The sequence below is a fragment of the Mya arenaria genome, chromosome 14 (assembly GCF_026914265.1).
Source record: "Mya arenaria isolate MELC-2E11 chromosome 14, ASM2691426v1".
NCBI classification, from domain to species: Eukaryota; Metazoa; Mollusca; class Bivalvia; order Myida; family Myidae; genus Mya; species Mya arenaria.
The window spans coordinates 6,491,200-6,507,622 of NC_069135.1; the positions used below are offsets into that span (position 1 = coordinate 6,491,200).

Sequence of the window (16,423 nt, forward strand, 5' to 3'; positions counted from 1 at the left end):
TGCATCATGATATATCGCTTAATAAACTCGTCGTATATGTTTTTCATTAGAAGGCATACTTTGTAGGAGAAAAATGACTATTCCTTGATGTATCTTTAAAACGTAGTTATCTTTCACTAAAGCTGGCGTTAAGTTTTATTTGGCAACCGTAAGGTCGGCCGGTAATTCGAACACTTCAATTGTTTTCTTTGTGGTTCTGAGGGATCTTATGCATATAAGTTATTCTTGAAAAAGAAAGTTGCTATAGAGAGTTGACAGTGTGATACCTTTCATTGTTTTAAAAGAAACGTTGGTATCAATCAATAATACAATGAAAACTACAGGGACAAACCCAGTAGTCGAAAGTTCAAAAACAGACTCTGAGAGGCACATCGCAAGGGCCAAAACGAAAATGAAACAGAGCCACAGACGTATAAATACCATAAACACGAATACAAACACCACGAACACGAATACAAACACCACAAACACGAATACAAACACCACTAACACGAATACAAACACCACATACACGAATACAAACATCACAAACACGAATACAAACACCACAAACAGACCAAACACACATCATCAAAAAAGCTTGACTAGTACATAATTGGATTACAGTCTTGGAATAAACCGAGCTAGAATGCTATCATGATAATCTGTATTTTTTGCTTTCAAATCATCTCGATCTTTCCAATAATGTTTTACACAGCATAGCAGTGTGCTGCGTGGCATAATTTTTTTCTGTATTTTACCGGATTTTATAAGTTCCATATCTTTTTCTGAAATCTCATGGCGAAATGTATAAGTATCGATATACTGCTTGATTTACTGTCATTGTTTTCATACGTCCTTTCATATTAGCTTAACCCTGATTTGGAAGATCTTGCAAAAAGAGATTTGCATACAGAATTATATGATATTCCTCAGTCCCTATTGTTATAAGCTGAAGCAATTTTCACGAACACGTTCAGTTTGAGTTTTGGATTCATGCATATGAATTGCAACTCATTATTTTCTTGTTAAATTGACATCAGCCAATATTTACAATGAAAACTTCCACATTCATATTGCATTAGATAACCTTTACCATTATTTTTAGTTTATATAAATACTGTAAATGGTGTTTTATGTGAATTTATAAAAGGGACTTATTCATAAATGCATTTCGAAAGAACTGCAAAGTCATTGCTATTAGCAATAGGCCTGCAGTTGGCAGTAGAACAATGTCATTACAATAAATCACATACTGAGTAAGCCGCATTTTCTAAAGAGCATTACTCACACACACTGCAAACATAACTTTGCATTAACATAAGAAGCTTAGAAGCTGGTTTTATGTAACTACGAGTAGTTCAGACGTCTTGTTTGTACTCATTACAGTTTAAATTTTCGTAGCTATCGGTAAATCCTTGCTAAGAAAGAGCAACCCTCAATATTTATAAACACGATCCAGATTGTTGAATCGTCCCGGTGCGTACGTGTTCCCATAGCAACGTTTCTTTGGAAAATCTTGATACAAAATAGATATTTTGATTTACGCGCGAGATACTCTGTAAAGATACACATGTTTCTGTGGGTACAATTTGTATGAGAGATGTGAGAAGTTCATACATATATTGCTCACCTAGTGGATTGTATCTGTATTTTTTCTTGGGCCAGGTTCCATGAGGCTCACTTCAGTAATGGGATATTAATTGATTAAACAGAATGGAGATAAACGCTTTGTGAACGCTAAAAACTTGAGTTTGACAACAATAAGAGGTAGGTAGACTTTTCTAAATTATAAGTCACTAATCATAAGTTACTAATACCAAATATGACAGATAACTGTTATATCCTGGGTATTATATGTTTGTATATATGATGTAAATATCGAAATGCTTATGCTCCTCGTTTCCTCAATATTAATTGTACACATTTTCCAACATGCTATTTCCAGTAACACTTCAGACAAATGTACCTCGGTATGTTGTTTAATTATCGTCGTTCAAGTAGTTGCATATGGAACTAATTATCTTGTGCAAGAGTTGTGTATGTCTGAATTCCCTGCTCTCTGCCAGTAAGTTTCAAGTGATGGATCATTGTGAGAGACGTGTGTGTTTGGGATACAGCCATTCATCGATGCTGTTGAAAATCTGTCAAAAAGGATAAATAACTATGTGAATGTTCCATATCTATGCTAGAGTTTCAGATATAGTCTGCTTCTGGTATGTCAATCCAATAGGAAGTTTTTGATTAATTGGACATTAATTTGCACATCTGGTACGTTCTGTCGAACATTTCAGGACCATGTACCATGCATAAATGCATAAACGTCTTGAAACACAATGTTTATAGCATTTACATTAAGTATGACTGCTATTTATAATTATTATCCATATATTTAAACGGTATGTTATATTGTCGGTAACTTTTGACTCGTCTATATTAATGCATACACATGTATGTATAAGCTTATCGCTTTCCTTTTCCTTTCAGATTATATAGACTATACATCAAGATGGGGTTGCGAGGCATCGGAGGCTTTATAAAATACTTCCTGTTTCTCTTTAATGCTGTTATTTTGGTAAGACAGTTTTCACATTACAATAGTTTACGATACCTGTTAAATAAACAAACAAGGTCAGATAATGTATACGATATCAATAAGAGTTATGTGTGATCACATGGCCTTCTAAACATTGTCAATGAATGGAAGGGGTCAAACACTAGGCATGTGTTAGATTAAACATTATTTATTTCAATGAAACATTTTAAAAGGAATGGTATAATCAAAAAACATACCGTGTTAAAAATACACGTGAAAAATAAACAAGTGATATATGCACAAAACAAAATAGTCACGCAAGGACATACTTACTCTTATGTATATACATATATTATGCTGTTGTATAAGTGTATGAGAACACACTAGTGTGTTAACTAGATAAAACAACATCAACAAAAGCAGCAACAAAAACAACAACAAAACAAACAGTAAAGATAAGACTACATCTGGGTGCTATGCTGAACGGCTATTATAGCAATCACATGGCAAACATGCTAGTATAATGTCTACATCTCACATTTAATAAGTAAATCACAGTTACGTTTATCATTGTGTTTAGAGAACTCGGAAACCAATCATAAATATTTGTGATGAAATATTCATAGATGCTGTTTAATTATCAATTTTATTCTTGATACGCAAATAGGAAGTGATATTATTATATAATATACTCTAATAGCAGAACATTTTCCCATTGTTTGACGGCGAGTGCACGCATAAGATGATGCTCAAGAGGGTTATATAACCACTTTTGTTACCGCACTTATTAACAAAAAGGCAAGGAATCATACAACAATACCACCAACAGACCACACACAGGCTAAAGGAAATGGCACTCCAGTTAAAAGCACTTAATCATGCTCTCAACCATATTGGGCTATGATATCAGAGAATCCGAATATAACATAGGTCAGTAAAAAAAGTTAACTTTTATTCCATATTAAATATTTAGAAACATTGAGAAACATTGTTTCGACGAGGGACCACGTTTCAGTTATGATCTGTCAGAGTCGATCTCTGTTGAAATTGAAAAATACCTTAATGTTACTTTTTTGCTGTTGTTACATATTTGCATGAATTGAATTTGGGTCAGTATTAAAGACGACCACGAAGATTAGATAATGAAATATAATGTTATCTTCTTGTTACCATTCATGAGGTTTCTTATGATTTAATATTTTGGAAGTAACGACCACCGGGGAATCTTACCAATGCATGTATAATACGATACCCTTTTCGAAGTAGTTAAATTAAATTTGAAACAACTCGTTTCAAATATCCCCCCTCCTCCCAAGAGCTGTCGATTCATCTAGCATCTGCTCAATCGTTCAACCTTTTCATCTTTCACTTCCCCAAATAACCACTAATTAAGAAGGAAAACTGCGTTACGCTTAGTATTTCACTCAATGGCATAACGGCAATATTTGATTTTTCACTTACATCATCAATCAAAACAGTAACGTTAAAGCCATTAATTGTTACAGCAGCCTGCAAGTTTTCACATGCACTGCCAACCTAGGTCAAAACACCCAAGTGGCACCCACAGCAATTTTTGTTATTAAGACATCAACAAGTGCCAGTGTTATAACAGAATATTTGTCGTATACTCTAAGTGGAGCTTATATCTCTTTCAAAATGAAAAGGGATGCAAAATCTCATTGTGTTTTCTCGGATCTCTGTGGTTAGAACATTAAGGGACCAGATTTGCAGATGTTTAAGCATCATAGTCTAAGTACATGATCATATACTATATTTATTATTCTCCTATAAACACAATTTACAGTTAATTACGCATACCAGAGATTTATAGTTCTGCTACTTATGATCATGACGTCATGGATGTTCTGGCAGAAGGATTCCTCGTAATCACAAAGCACAATCACAGCATAAACATTGCAGACGACATTGATTTAGTGTGTTAACAAGCCAAGAACAACGGAAGATACGGGGACACGCCCAGTAGCCAAACAATTAACACATCCCCTATATAAAGGTTAAGGCCAACCAGACAATGAACAAGAGACTAACAATGCACTAACAATACAAACAATCTCTTTGATTTATGGCATCTGGACAATATAGTCAAATGAAGTAAAAGAAAACCACGTCAAAGAATCAAAAATGGCTGTTTAATAGGTATTGGAGTGAGGTTTGTGCACGTAAACTGGTCTAAACCCCCAGTAAATTCAAGATTTACTGACCGTTCTAAGGCGGTACCTAACAATCCTTGATAAACATGCCTAGTTTTTTTTATATAATATATATGCACTGTGTTGTTTGCGAAGTCTTATGCTGTTGTTCCATGTTTCTTGTTTGTGATTTTTTGTTTTATGTATTATGTCTTTGGCGTTTACCCTGTGCCATTAAACGGGGTTTATGTATAAATTTTGGGCTACTGAGCTTGTTTCTGTAGTTTTTAACATTAATATTTGGAGATATATCGTCAGAGGGAGGAAGATATGTTCTATGTAATTATTTTTCTCAGAACATAACATACCGACATTACATTAATTATGAGCTCTTTGAAATTGTGTTCACCTTCGTTTCTATACCACTGTGCGGGCCTGATATGATGGTTTTATCTGAAATTTGACAATAATTGAGAACTGTGAGACACTGGACAGAAGTACAGTGAGTAAAATGAACTCATAAATATTGTGACGAAAGCGCCACTGACTGACTGAACTTATGAATATCAGAGTTGGAGACACTTAGTAAACTTACACATATAAAAGGCACAAGCATGTTAACACGTGACTTCGATCTATCTATATATAATCTGAGTCTAAAAAATACACAGAGGATAGAAAACAATTAAAATCCTTGTTACCAATACATCGAAAAGTTTGGCATTTTATCTGCGCTATCGTTTATATGTTATAACAAAAAAACATTATGGCATGCTTTAAGTGTCCTAAAATTAGCATCAATCGTTTTAATTATAAACAATTATACACACTTCAACTTGTATTTCTCCGGTAACAAGATAAAAACATGCAAATAACGACGATTTATTATCTATATTGAAAGGTTTGCCTATTATGACAACAACTGGCAATGGAAACATGTTCAGTGTTTTCGTTTTGCATTTTGTAATACGCAACCGTATTGCCTCAGGTTTGTATATCATAACTGGTATTTCACATTTGTTACACCATATATCAACGCAAACATCCAATTCCTGTAGTGTCTGATACTATATAAGCATCGTTCACAACTGAGATACACTTAAAACATCGGAAGCCATTTGGCCATTGATCGGACCAGATAATAAGCTGTTTCAGATGATTGGCAGTGTTATCATTCATATTGGCCTGTTGCTTACAAGATATACATCTTTCCTGAGAATTATTCCAGCGTCTTATAATAAACAATAATTAAAACAAGGTCAACTTAGCAAATAAAATTGTTGAGTTTACCAGCCGCATCGCATGTTTACAAATGATTCTTTGTTGACCATTCTGTTACATACATTCATTTCATCTTTTTCCTTAATTGAAAACAAAACGTGTTATTCCAGGTGGCCGGATGTGCTCTGGTCGGGTTTGGTATCTACACACGGACCAGCAGTTCAGGCGTAACCAAGTTCTCTTCCATCTTGGGGAGCAACCTTCTACCAACTGTATCACTTGTCCTCATTGTCACCGGGGTGGTCATTGTGGTCATTTCTTTTCTGGGTTGTTGTGGGGCCATTAAAGAGGTCAAATGTATGCTTGTTATGGTGAGAATAATTGTTTGCAATTACTCATTATAAAAAATACATTATAAAAACAGAAAAAAACTATTGAATAACCTAAGTAAAGAAAAAGAACAAATGTCTAGCATTGTGCTTGCAATTTGTTTAGATAGATATAGGAGACAGCATTATATTCGCAGAGAAGTGCACATAAGTTTTGAAACTATAAGTCTACGGAATTCCTTTACAAACATATATGTTTGAACTGTTTGTACCGACACAAAGCATTTTTCAATTAAAAAACAACTAAGACTCTTAGGCATCCCATGGGCCGTATTCTATGCCATAGGATATGTTTTATGACCATCATTTTTGTGTTTCAGTTCTTTGTACTGATGCTGCTCTTCTTTATTGCTTTTCTGGTCGGAGGTATCATGCTGTATGCCTTCAGAGAAAAGGTTGGTAGATAATGTGATCCGTATTTTTGTATTTCATCTCCAAACTATACTTTATTTCAATGCATCATTCGAACGATGAAAGCGGAAAGATCTACTTCTTAATTGAATGCTACTATTTTGCCCTTAAAATTGTTTTAACGTCCTCTGGTGTGTTCGAATTGTGCAACAAGACGGATACTGTTTTTGCTACGGTAGCTATATGCCCTTTACACATTGACGAAAACGGTGCAAGTTAACTTATTTTTGTTAGTATTTGTTTATCAAGGTTGAGACTGAAACCTGAAAAATATAATTCCGTTATTAAGTTGATTGCTGATACTTCTAGATTGAAGACATGACACTAGACCAGTTGAGACGGCAGCTGAACCATTCTTATGGCCGATCAAGTGACGAGCAGGTCACAGAGGCATGGGACTCAATGCAGAAACTGGTAGGTGTAGGGGGATGTCACAGAGGCATGGGACTCAATGCAGAAACTGGTAGGTGTAGGGGGATGTCACAGAGGCATGGGACTCAATGCAGAAACTGGTAGGTGTAGGGGGATGTCACAGAGGCATGGGACTCAATGCAGAAACTGGTAGGTGTTGGGGATGTCACAGAAGCATGGGACTCAATGCAGAAACTGGTAGGTGTAGGGGGATGTTTTGTTTAGATACATATATGAAACTGTTTTGTTAGTTTCCCTTCCAATATAAACGATGAATAAACAATGTGACGTTTTATTTGTTTACGAACATTGCTATTAGTGTAGTTACATTGCTGCAGAAAATGGTAAACGATTTAGTGGTGTAATCGGGGAGGACGTTATTTGATTTGATACAGACATTAAGTGAGAAAAGTTATCGATAGCAAACAAAATGCAGTTTATATGAATATGTACCGTTGCTTGGTAATACTTCTCCTTTATTTTTAAAAAATGTATGTCACCAGTATGTGTCATAAAGCACAATCTTACTTATTTTCTCTTCAAATATTGCATTTCTGCGCTTGCCATGGATTCATACAAAAACCTATTTTCCAAGCTTGATTTTTTATCACTCGATTGTTCCAATTTTCTAGCCGATTGTTTATGCACCCCAAAGGCTTCTGATGCTTTAAGTGTACACACAGACTTGCTGAAATATTAAGCAATAATTGTTTTCAATTTAGCTTATAAACCAACGGAATAGTATTTCTAAATGACACATGTGTAATACAGAAAAATAATATAATAGTTATAACCGGGAACAAGGTATAGCATGTGATAAAATAAATACATCTCTGGCAGCACTTTTATCTGATTACCAGTTATTTTCTCCACAGGAACTTGGAAATTTTAAAGAGTTATCTACAGTTTGAGAGCATCTTTTAATTAATCAATTTAAATCACGTTGCGTAAACCGATTGAAATGGATAATGATTTTCCGCACACTGGGAATGATCTTGAAATGTCCTACTTTTTGTTACTGAATTAAACATTCTACTAGATATATTTGATAAAACCAAATGGTTGTATAACAATAACAGTCAGTTTCACAGACATATCTCTTCGTATGATATATAAAAAAAATCTAATTAAAATGCTACTTTCAACAGATGGGGTGGTATTTATTATTGATTTAAATTAGATCATAGAAGATGTAGCTAATCGGATTGCGTGATTTGAATAACGGAACTATACCATGAATGAAGACTATCATGTTTGATCTTAAGTATGACTTAAGGTATATGCTGAATTCCACTCCTGGGCGCTGTTGTTTGCCCACATCGTCGGCTGCATTATTTAGGAAGTTAAATAACCGAGCAACCAAGAAGAGTAAGCCTTGCCCTTTTATCGATCGAGGAAATTAAACTAAAATAACAAAATAATACAGTAATAACGAAACTTTTTGAGTTGATGTAAAATCTGATATTGCATTGTTTTTATATTTCTGTAACCATTTAACTTCCTGATTTAAGATAAGCTTATTGCTGAAACATTTCATTTTCTTAAGGGTTTCATTTCAAAACATTGGCGATTATAACATATATCTTTATGAAACAAAATGACTTTTAGCAATGATAGTAACTCTTTTAATCAGACAGGGGTGCCAGTGTGCTTTCTGTTTTTAAATGAAAAGGTGAAGTGTCAAGCTTTGTTGTATGTTAAAACAGCAACAGCTTGTCTGTCTATTTTAGGTTCGATTATTTCATTGGGATTAATTGTACTTTTCAAGAAATATAATGAGCATCCACAGAGAACGATTATACATCTGTCTCTGGCAACTCTTACGTTAAGCGTTGCGTATGTGATACAAGGAATTCCATCGGAAAATAATACAATTTGCAAGGTCCAAGCATCGATATTGCAGTTTTCAGTTTGGGCATGTTTACTTTGGATTATGAACATTGCCTTCGGAATCTACTTTCGTGTTGTTTACGATATCGACATAAAACGACATGAAAAGGCATTGACAGTCATATTTTGGGCGTTTCCTTTTGTCACAATGGGGCTGCCGTTTTTGGATGATGCGTATCAGCCCGCTGGAGTTTGGTGTTGGTTAAGGAATGACCATGCATGGCGGTTTGGATTGTGGTACTGTTGGAGAATTGTATCCATTGTGTTATTTGGCTATATAACGATTCATACAGAAATTGCCATTCGCAGACGACGGAGGGGACGTTATTCAACTTCTATAACAAGTTTGACAACGATGGAGTCAGAAATGAAAACACTTCGAATATATCCAATCCTGTATTTTATCGTGAACATTTTCCCTATCATAAATCGCATCCAAAACGCAGCAGTTCAAGTGCACGATCAAACAGGATACAGCTTTACACTGTTGCTTCTTCAATCCCTCTTCGACCCTTTGTTAGGTGTGACACTGTCTCTTGCGTATGTTCTTGATGGAAAGACAAGGAGCAAGCTGAACAAAGCTGGCATTACAGATGCTTTAAGACGATGGCGATCAAAACGGACGGATGTAAGGGTTTTCCACGTTTCTGTACAGTTCCCGGACTTAAACATATCTGTGGAAAAAACACACCCTTAACAGTGTTTATTTGTACCATCGACAAATATTTTTCACACAGTCATGTTTCGCAATTTGAACAGCCCAAGTCATAGATCAGTATAAATTCTAGAAAGTTTCTCCTAAAGCTATGTGTTACACTTTATCTAGCGAATGTTATAGAGATTGGTGTTGCAGACGCCAGAAGACAATGGCGATCAAAGTCAACGGATACAGGGTGTTCCATGTTTCGATACGGTGTCTAGACCTGAATGTTTCAGTGAATAATACTTTAAGAGAAACTGATCAGATACGTAGTCGTGTGCGTGGAGCATGTGACCATGACTTGTTATACATTCCATGTAATATTTTATTGCATTTTGTTAATTTTGCAATACTTTCTATATAAAGGTATTTATCGATTTTTTTTCGTTTTGTTGAGGATTTTTTAAGCCAATACCGATTGTCGTTCTTGTGTTGTCCTTAACTTTGATATATGTTATCTATTTTTTTGCACATACTATTTTTTTTTATGCAGTTCAATATAGTTTTGGTCTATGATTTATTGATTGATGTCAAAGACTGAACAAAACACTGGTGTCATAAATATGTTATTTTCAAAGCGGTTTAAAAACAAAACCGGAATACATTATGTAGTTTAGTGATTAATTTATACACTGTATTGAATAATGGTTTTCTGGCATTCGAGTGAAATGTAAAAGCACGTGTGTAGTAAAAATCCGTCCATGTATAGTTATCTTGACTTTCTTACATATACTGCTCAGTTTTGTACGGAACATCATACTGATTTGATATTACTATGACAAATCACGGATTCGACTACGCTCAAATAAAGATGATAATGTCAGTTTCAGTTTGTTTATACTTCGTCTCAGGCATACACTAAACATATGGAGTTAAAGCTGCACTCTCACAGATTGAACATTTTGACAACTTGTTTATTTTTTATCTTGGAGCGAGCCAAATTTTGCAAAAATCCCTGGAAACCAGTTATATAAGACTGCTGACCAAAATTGAGATCGCAGATTTTTATATTTAAGTTCAAAAATCGATGTTTTATGAATTTTTCTTAAACCGTTAGTAACGGTTTAAGCCATAAAACATCTTTGTCAGCAATCTTATATCATTGGTTTGAAAAATTTGCTCTTTCCAAGACAAAAAAAAATAAAAAGTTGTAAAAACGGTAAATCTGTGAGAGTGCAGCTTTAAGGGACATTTTCGGCTTTATCGAGATCGTTTGTTAATAATAATTACGCGTTGAATGAGGCCTCTTGAAAACTTCTCATTACTCAGCTAGCTGATAACAAAAACTGTCAAGAAAAGGGAAGATTTGTTAGTTGAACTCACAGAAGACAAAATCAAACAAAAAACTTTAAATTGTTCACAGATTCTGTCGCAATCTATGTGCTATATAAGACCGCATGGCCCGAGTGGCTCAGTCGAGGAAATGTAGCGTATGGCCCTTCAAGAGTTGTTAAAACAACTTGACAGTTTGTTATGGAAATGGAATAAGAACATAAGACTGCGCCAGTGCACATAAAGTCAAGACAAGCATTTCGCGCTGATTAGGTGTGGTCAAGCATGTGGTTGTAGATGATGGTATTGGCCGAACGGCGTTACTTTTTCATTCAGCTATGCATACTTAGCATTGAAATCGGAGTGAGCTTTTGAGATTCACCAGTTTGCCATTATTTCTGCTTTCATATTTTAGTTCCAGTGTTGCGGTATCACAGGCGAAGTCAATTCAACAGAGTCTTGGGCATATTACAAAACGTATACAGACTGGTTTCACAACAACACAGGTATACGAAACACACACGGAAGGTTTGTCGATTTCGCAAACCCTATCTTGTTGGTTTGTTTTGTTTTGCTTGTATCTTCAAAAGTAGAAGTTATAGCTTTCTATTTCTAAAAGGAAAATACCAACTTCGTAGTTAAAGTGAAAATGTCACTAAAGGTATAAATCAAGAAAAGAAAGTATCATTTGTTTTTAAGTTATTTCATCAATAGGCAGAACGTTTAATGGATTATACAGGGGAAAAAATAATATATTTAACTGAATAATTTCATACATATAGTACAATCTAAAACCTTTCGAAAGTTAATTAAAAAACCCTTTCCAACAGAACTGGCAAAGAAATCTCGGAAGCTGCAACTTGAATACGTACCATTGAGCTGCTGTGTGGACCCGGAAAATACGCCCAACGTGACCCAGTGTCAGGGCTTATCTCGACCAACAATCATCCCCGTTACGGGCCCACCTGTCGGTGAAGATCAGACCAATGACCAATTATTTACTGAGGTATAATAATCAATTGTTGTCCATTATGTGTTGTTGCTCTAGTGACAGAGACTCTCCCGACCAACCAAAGATAGCTGAGAAAGAGTATACCACTGTTGGCCAATATTTGTTAGTGACAGCATCTCTCGACCAATTATCATCGCCGTTACATTCCTATCCGTTCGTGAAAACCAGACCAATTACAAAATGTTAAATGTGATATAGTAAAACTTATATTTGGAATACAGTTTAGCTTCCATTGAACCACTTCCAGTACACACCTGTTTCAATAAAGTTTTTAGTCGTACAATCGCATTTTTCTTAATATCATTTAGTCATTACCTAAATTTTTTACTGAGTATTAAGATTGAAGATAAAGTTGGAGCATGAAACAAAATCAACATATCACAAATTGTTATATATTTCTTTATATTTTTATATTTTGTAGCTACGACTTAAATGCTTTACTGGAACTCAACCAGACCGGCGGTTTACTTAACTGAGCTATACTGTATTGTAGAAAGCATGTTGGTCAGTAGGTGATATTTTCATTAAGTGTTTATTGTTCCAACGACCGTCCGCAAAGACGGTCAACTGGTTACGTAGGAATGTGTTGTATTTAAGAGATGCGTATACTTAGACTGGGTTTGTCCTTGAGTTTCTATTTGAGGTTTTCGCCACAATGCAAATCTGGATACATTGATTTAAAAAAAAAGTTCAAAGGGATGACACTGCTTTTCTCAGAATAACATTTGTTGTGTAATACTTAGTTCCCGTACATCATTTTTTCTCTCAATTTACAGGGGTGCTACACATCTTTGAACAATATGCTGAAAGACAACTTGAAAGTCTTAATTGGAGTCAGCGGAGGGATTGCAGTAGCAATGGTAAGATGCTGGCGGCACTTTTATTAAAAGATCATAGTCTTCTTAAAAATAAATGTTTTTACATATTCTCAGGTTTAGGTTATACATATTTCTATTAGTTCGGTTGTGAAGAAAATCACCCTCGAGTCCGTTTCCTTCGCCGTACTTATGTCCTATATGAGTACGTGAGAAAGTACCCCTAAAGGGAGAGGGCGGGGGGTTGAAGCCACAGCCCCTTGGGTGAGAGGCGTTCGCCTATACCACATCACCACTCTCACCTCAAGCCTCAATTTTAACCTTTCAACACTGCAGTAAGTTATTATATTTATGAAGAACTACTTTTGATTTTAGTCAGTCTTTTTACATACTAATTCCACTTTTCTACATTTCAGATACTCGGAATGGCATTTTCTATATGCTTATGCAAGAAGATAAGGGAAGACGATGACTACGAATGTGACTGAGTTTTTAAAACAATTTATTCCTTTACTGTGTTCGTACAAACTGTAAATAATACAATTAACTGTCAGCCGAATTCGAACAGAAATATGGCTTTGAAACATTGACATGTTGACAGTACATCGAAACATGACGGGTGTTTCATTTGTCATTTAAACACGTTTTTACATTGTCTGGTCCTCAAAATGCAACTAATATTTATTTGCTTTTACGTTCTTTACTTTGAAAAAAAAACTGCAATTGAACAAATAAATGATCTTGAAAATGATCCAATGATGTTGTTTGGTACTGTTTATTCGGATATCAAAGGACAGCTAATGATAAACACGTCCATATTTAATTTACGCCAAGAAGGCTAATTGAATATAAGTAAGTGGTCTAAACATGTACATGTATATACACGTCCATAATTAATGAACGACCAAAAACGTTATCATCAATTGACATTTTCATATCATTTTTGTCTAAACATACATAAGAAATAGAGTTAAATACTATTTAAAACGATATCAAAAGTTTAAAAAGGACGTTTTTGAATATAAAATGGTAGTTTAGTCAGTTACATGTTTTTATGCACGTTTTAATTTGTTCTTGAATTGTACATTATTATTATTACTATTTTGTACGTGACTCGATGTGTTGTGATATAATAGGTGAAGATAAAACATGTTAATATGTATTTCTTCTTTTGTTACTTACAAAATGTATAACGTGGTCAATACGTTCATACGTCGATACATGTCACTTAGCAGTGAACAAAGCGTGATGGTGAAGTGAACTAAATGATCGCCTTGGAACGGTGAAATCAAAGAGTAGGCCATCCGAAATGAATGATACAATGGACACTCCAGAGCGTAGACTCAGTACAGAGATACAAGGTTATGTCATAAACGACAATTAACGAGAGATAAACTATGTCATAAAGACTACACATACGAGGGGTGTTTAAAATGTCGCGGGAAACTGGTCTCATTTCTTTATTTCACATCGCTTTTTCATTAAAAAAGCTGTTTAAATTCTATATACATGATGTTAAAATTTAAAACAGACGTTTGAGAAATTGATCTTTTTTCAAAATATCTTTTTTTCAAACAAAAGTGTCGGGAATTTTGAGGCCTAACGTCATTGATATCATGTCCTTCAATATTGACAGTTTTTTTTATTTCTCAGTAGTTTTCAATTCTTTCCGCGAAACACGATGCACGTTTTACATTTTTTCACCCACCCATAGTAACTATTCACATACAAGTCAGGTGGAAGGAAAAATATTGCCGACTGAACTGCACCGGGATATTCCGCAATGTCATCGAATTGCTGTCATTTCAGGTATTCCGAGGAAGAAATCACATGATGCTAAACCAGGGCTGTACAAACGATACTCTAGTACATTTTGGGAAAGTTTGGCGATCATTTACTGAGTTACTACTGCACGCTGTGCACGGGTGCATTGTCGTGATGCAAAAGCAAAGTCGACAGTTCCGCAGCTCGATTCTTTCGCATTGCCCTTATGCAATACCGATTAACGATCTATTAATTAATCTTACAATATTTGTTGTTGTTTATTCAACAAATTGGTTTGAGTGAACATGTTTAAATTTGGCTGGTGGAAACAATGATTCTTTAACATACAACATATTTAATTTAGAATAACCTATAAGTTTTAAAAATGATTGAAATAATATTTTTTATCCTTTAATAACTTATACTGCGCTGTCACTATTTGCCCTTTCGGTACTGCATGGCTGGATATCACTTCGTTAACATGAACATGTATTTCTTCTTAAACCTTCTTGAGTGATAGGGAACCTGGTGTTTTCCACATGGTTTATTGTTCATTGGTTTCTGGCCAGTAAAGACATATCCAGGTCTCATCAATGGTAACTATGCGCCTTAGGAATGCCTCTACTCCCCAATCCAATCGCCAAACAAAACGCTCACAACACTCGACTCTCTGTTTCTTTTGAATATCCGAAAGCATTTCTAGGATCAATCTTTTACACTCATCTCATATGAAGTTTATCATGAATGATGTTGTAAAAAGTCCAAACATTACAGTCAACTCTGTGTCTAATTTCATGAATTGTGATACGGTGGTACATTTCAAGCAGTTACTTGATGTTTTCGACTTTGGGCGACCACTCCGTGTATCGTCGGTAACACTTTCCTGCCGTTTTCTTTAAAGCAACTGTGCACCAGATGATCAATTTGCAAGAAAATAAGAAAATTGTCGAAAACTGTCATAAACTTGGTGTTAATGTGTACATTGCATTGAAACTTACTAACTGAAGTACCACATAGTTTACAATTTATTTAAGTTCAACAGTTATTTCGTATTTATCCATTATAAAAGATTACTGGGTATGTCTACCTAGTAGAATTCATTCCGTATGCGTGATTGGCTAGTCGGTGTTATCACGTGATATAACCGAGTTAGGTGTATAGCTTAATTATGTATTAGAGTAAGCCGTCGTAGCTCAGTGGATACGGCGCTGGATTGCTATTTTGGCGACACGGGTTCGAACCCGGTCTCCGACACATTTTTTTTTAATTATGATATCAAAGCGTAACACATTCTATTAAATAATTGTACTGAGATTCGTTGCAGAAAAAAAAATTGGTGCCAATCTGGTGTACAGTCCCTTTAAAGCGTTATTTCTTTGTTAGCTTTCCCATTTTGCACACCCAAATTAAAAGCTGATCTTTGTTCAAAGTTCATTTTCCCGCACCGTTCAAAGCAAATGGCCACCAAACAGTGAAATGACGTCAGAATTTAACATGACGTCACGGAATCACGTTATGCGTTTGTGTTACAGTGCAGCATAGTTTGTTACGGGTTGCTTAGCAAAAACACTATGGGACGGGTGTTATTAAACGGTAGCCATAGGGACTTCACTTTTTCTGAGGATTGCATGTTTGTAAATACTTTTTTGTAAAATAAATGCAGTATATTTCAGAACGATTCAAAGATGTACTTACACTGAAATAAAAGCAAGAACACACACAGACAGACACACAAACACACACACGCGCACGTACATGCACACACACGCGCATGCGCACACACGCACGCACGCACGCACACACACACTTGAAACAATGCATTCTTTTTTGCGCTATGTCACTTCTACGAACTCTCGCGTAAAACAAAAATTTC

The 16,423-nt window shown here is 35.2% G+C and overlaps 1 protein-coding gene across 2 annotated transcripts; it reads left to right on the plus strand.

Annotated features, from left to right (window-relative positions):
- The first annotated feature begins 1,458 nt into the window (after window positions 1–1,458).
- On the plus strand, window positions 1,459–13,948 carry LOC128215806 (leukocyte surface antigen CD53-like). Of its 2 annotated transcripts, none has more exons than XM_052922409.1 (9): window positions 1,459–1,749; window positions 2,467–2,554; window positions 6,057–6,257; window positions 6,596–6,670; window positions 6,996–7,100; window positions 11,375–11,465; window positions 11,790–11,965; window positions 12,748–12,831; window positions 13,203–13,948. In XM_052922409.1, the coding sequence occupies exons 2-9, from the start codon at window positions 2,489–2,491 to the stop codon at window positions 13,272–13,274; spliced, it is 870 nt and encodes a 289-aa protein (XP_052778369.1). In that variant the 5' UTR covers window positions 1,459–1,749; window positions 2,467–2,488; the 3' UTR covers window positions 13,275–13,948. The 2 variants fall into 2 exon arrangements, with proteins under 2 accessions (XP_052778369.1, XP_052778370.1); XM_052922410.1 differs by lacking the exon at window positions 1,459–1,749 and adding an exon at window positions 2,046–2,195.
- The last annotated feature ends 2,475 nt before the right edge of the window (window positions 13,949–16,423 follow it).

Bases quoted from the DNA above. Each gene is read 5' to 3' on its own strand.
- LOC128215806 (XM_052922409.1), top strand. From the start codon at position 2,489: ATGGGGTTGCGAGGCATCGGAGGCTTTATAAAATACTTCCTGTTTCTC. The intron at 11,466-11,789 runs GTATACGAAACA...CCTTTCCAACAG, and splicing joins CTGGTTTCACAACAACACAG to AACTGGCAAAGAAATCTCGG. The intron at 11,966-12,747 runs GTATAATAATCA...CTCAATTTACAG, and splicing joins ATGACCAATTATTTACTGAG to GGGTGCTACACATCTTTGAA.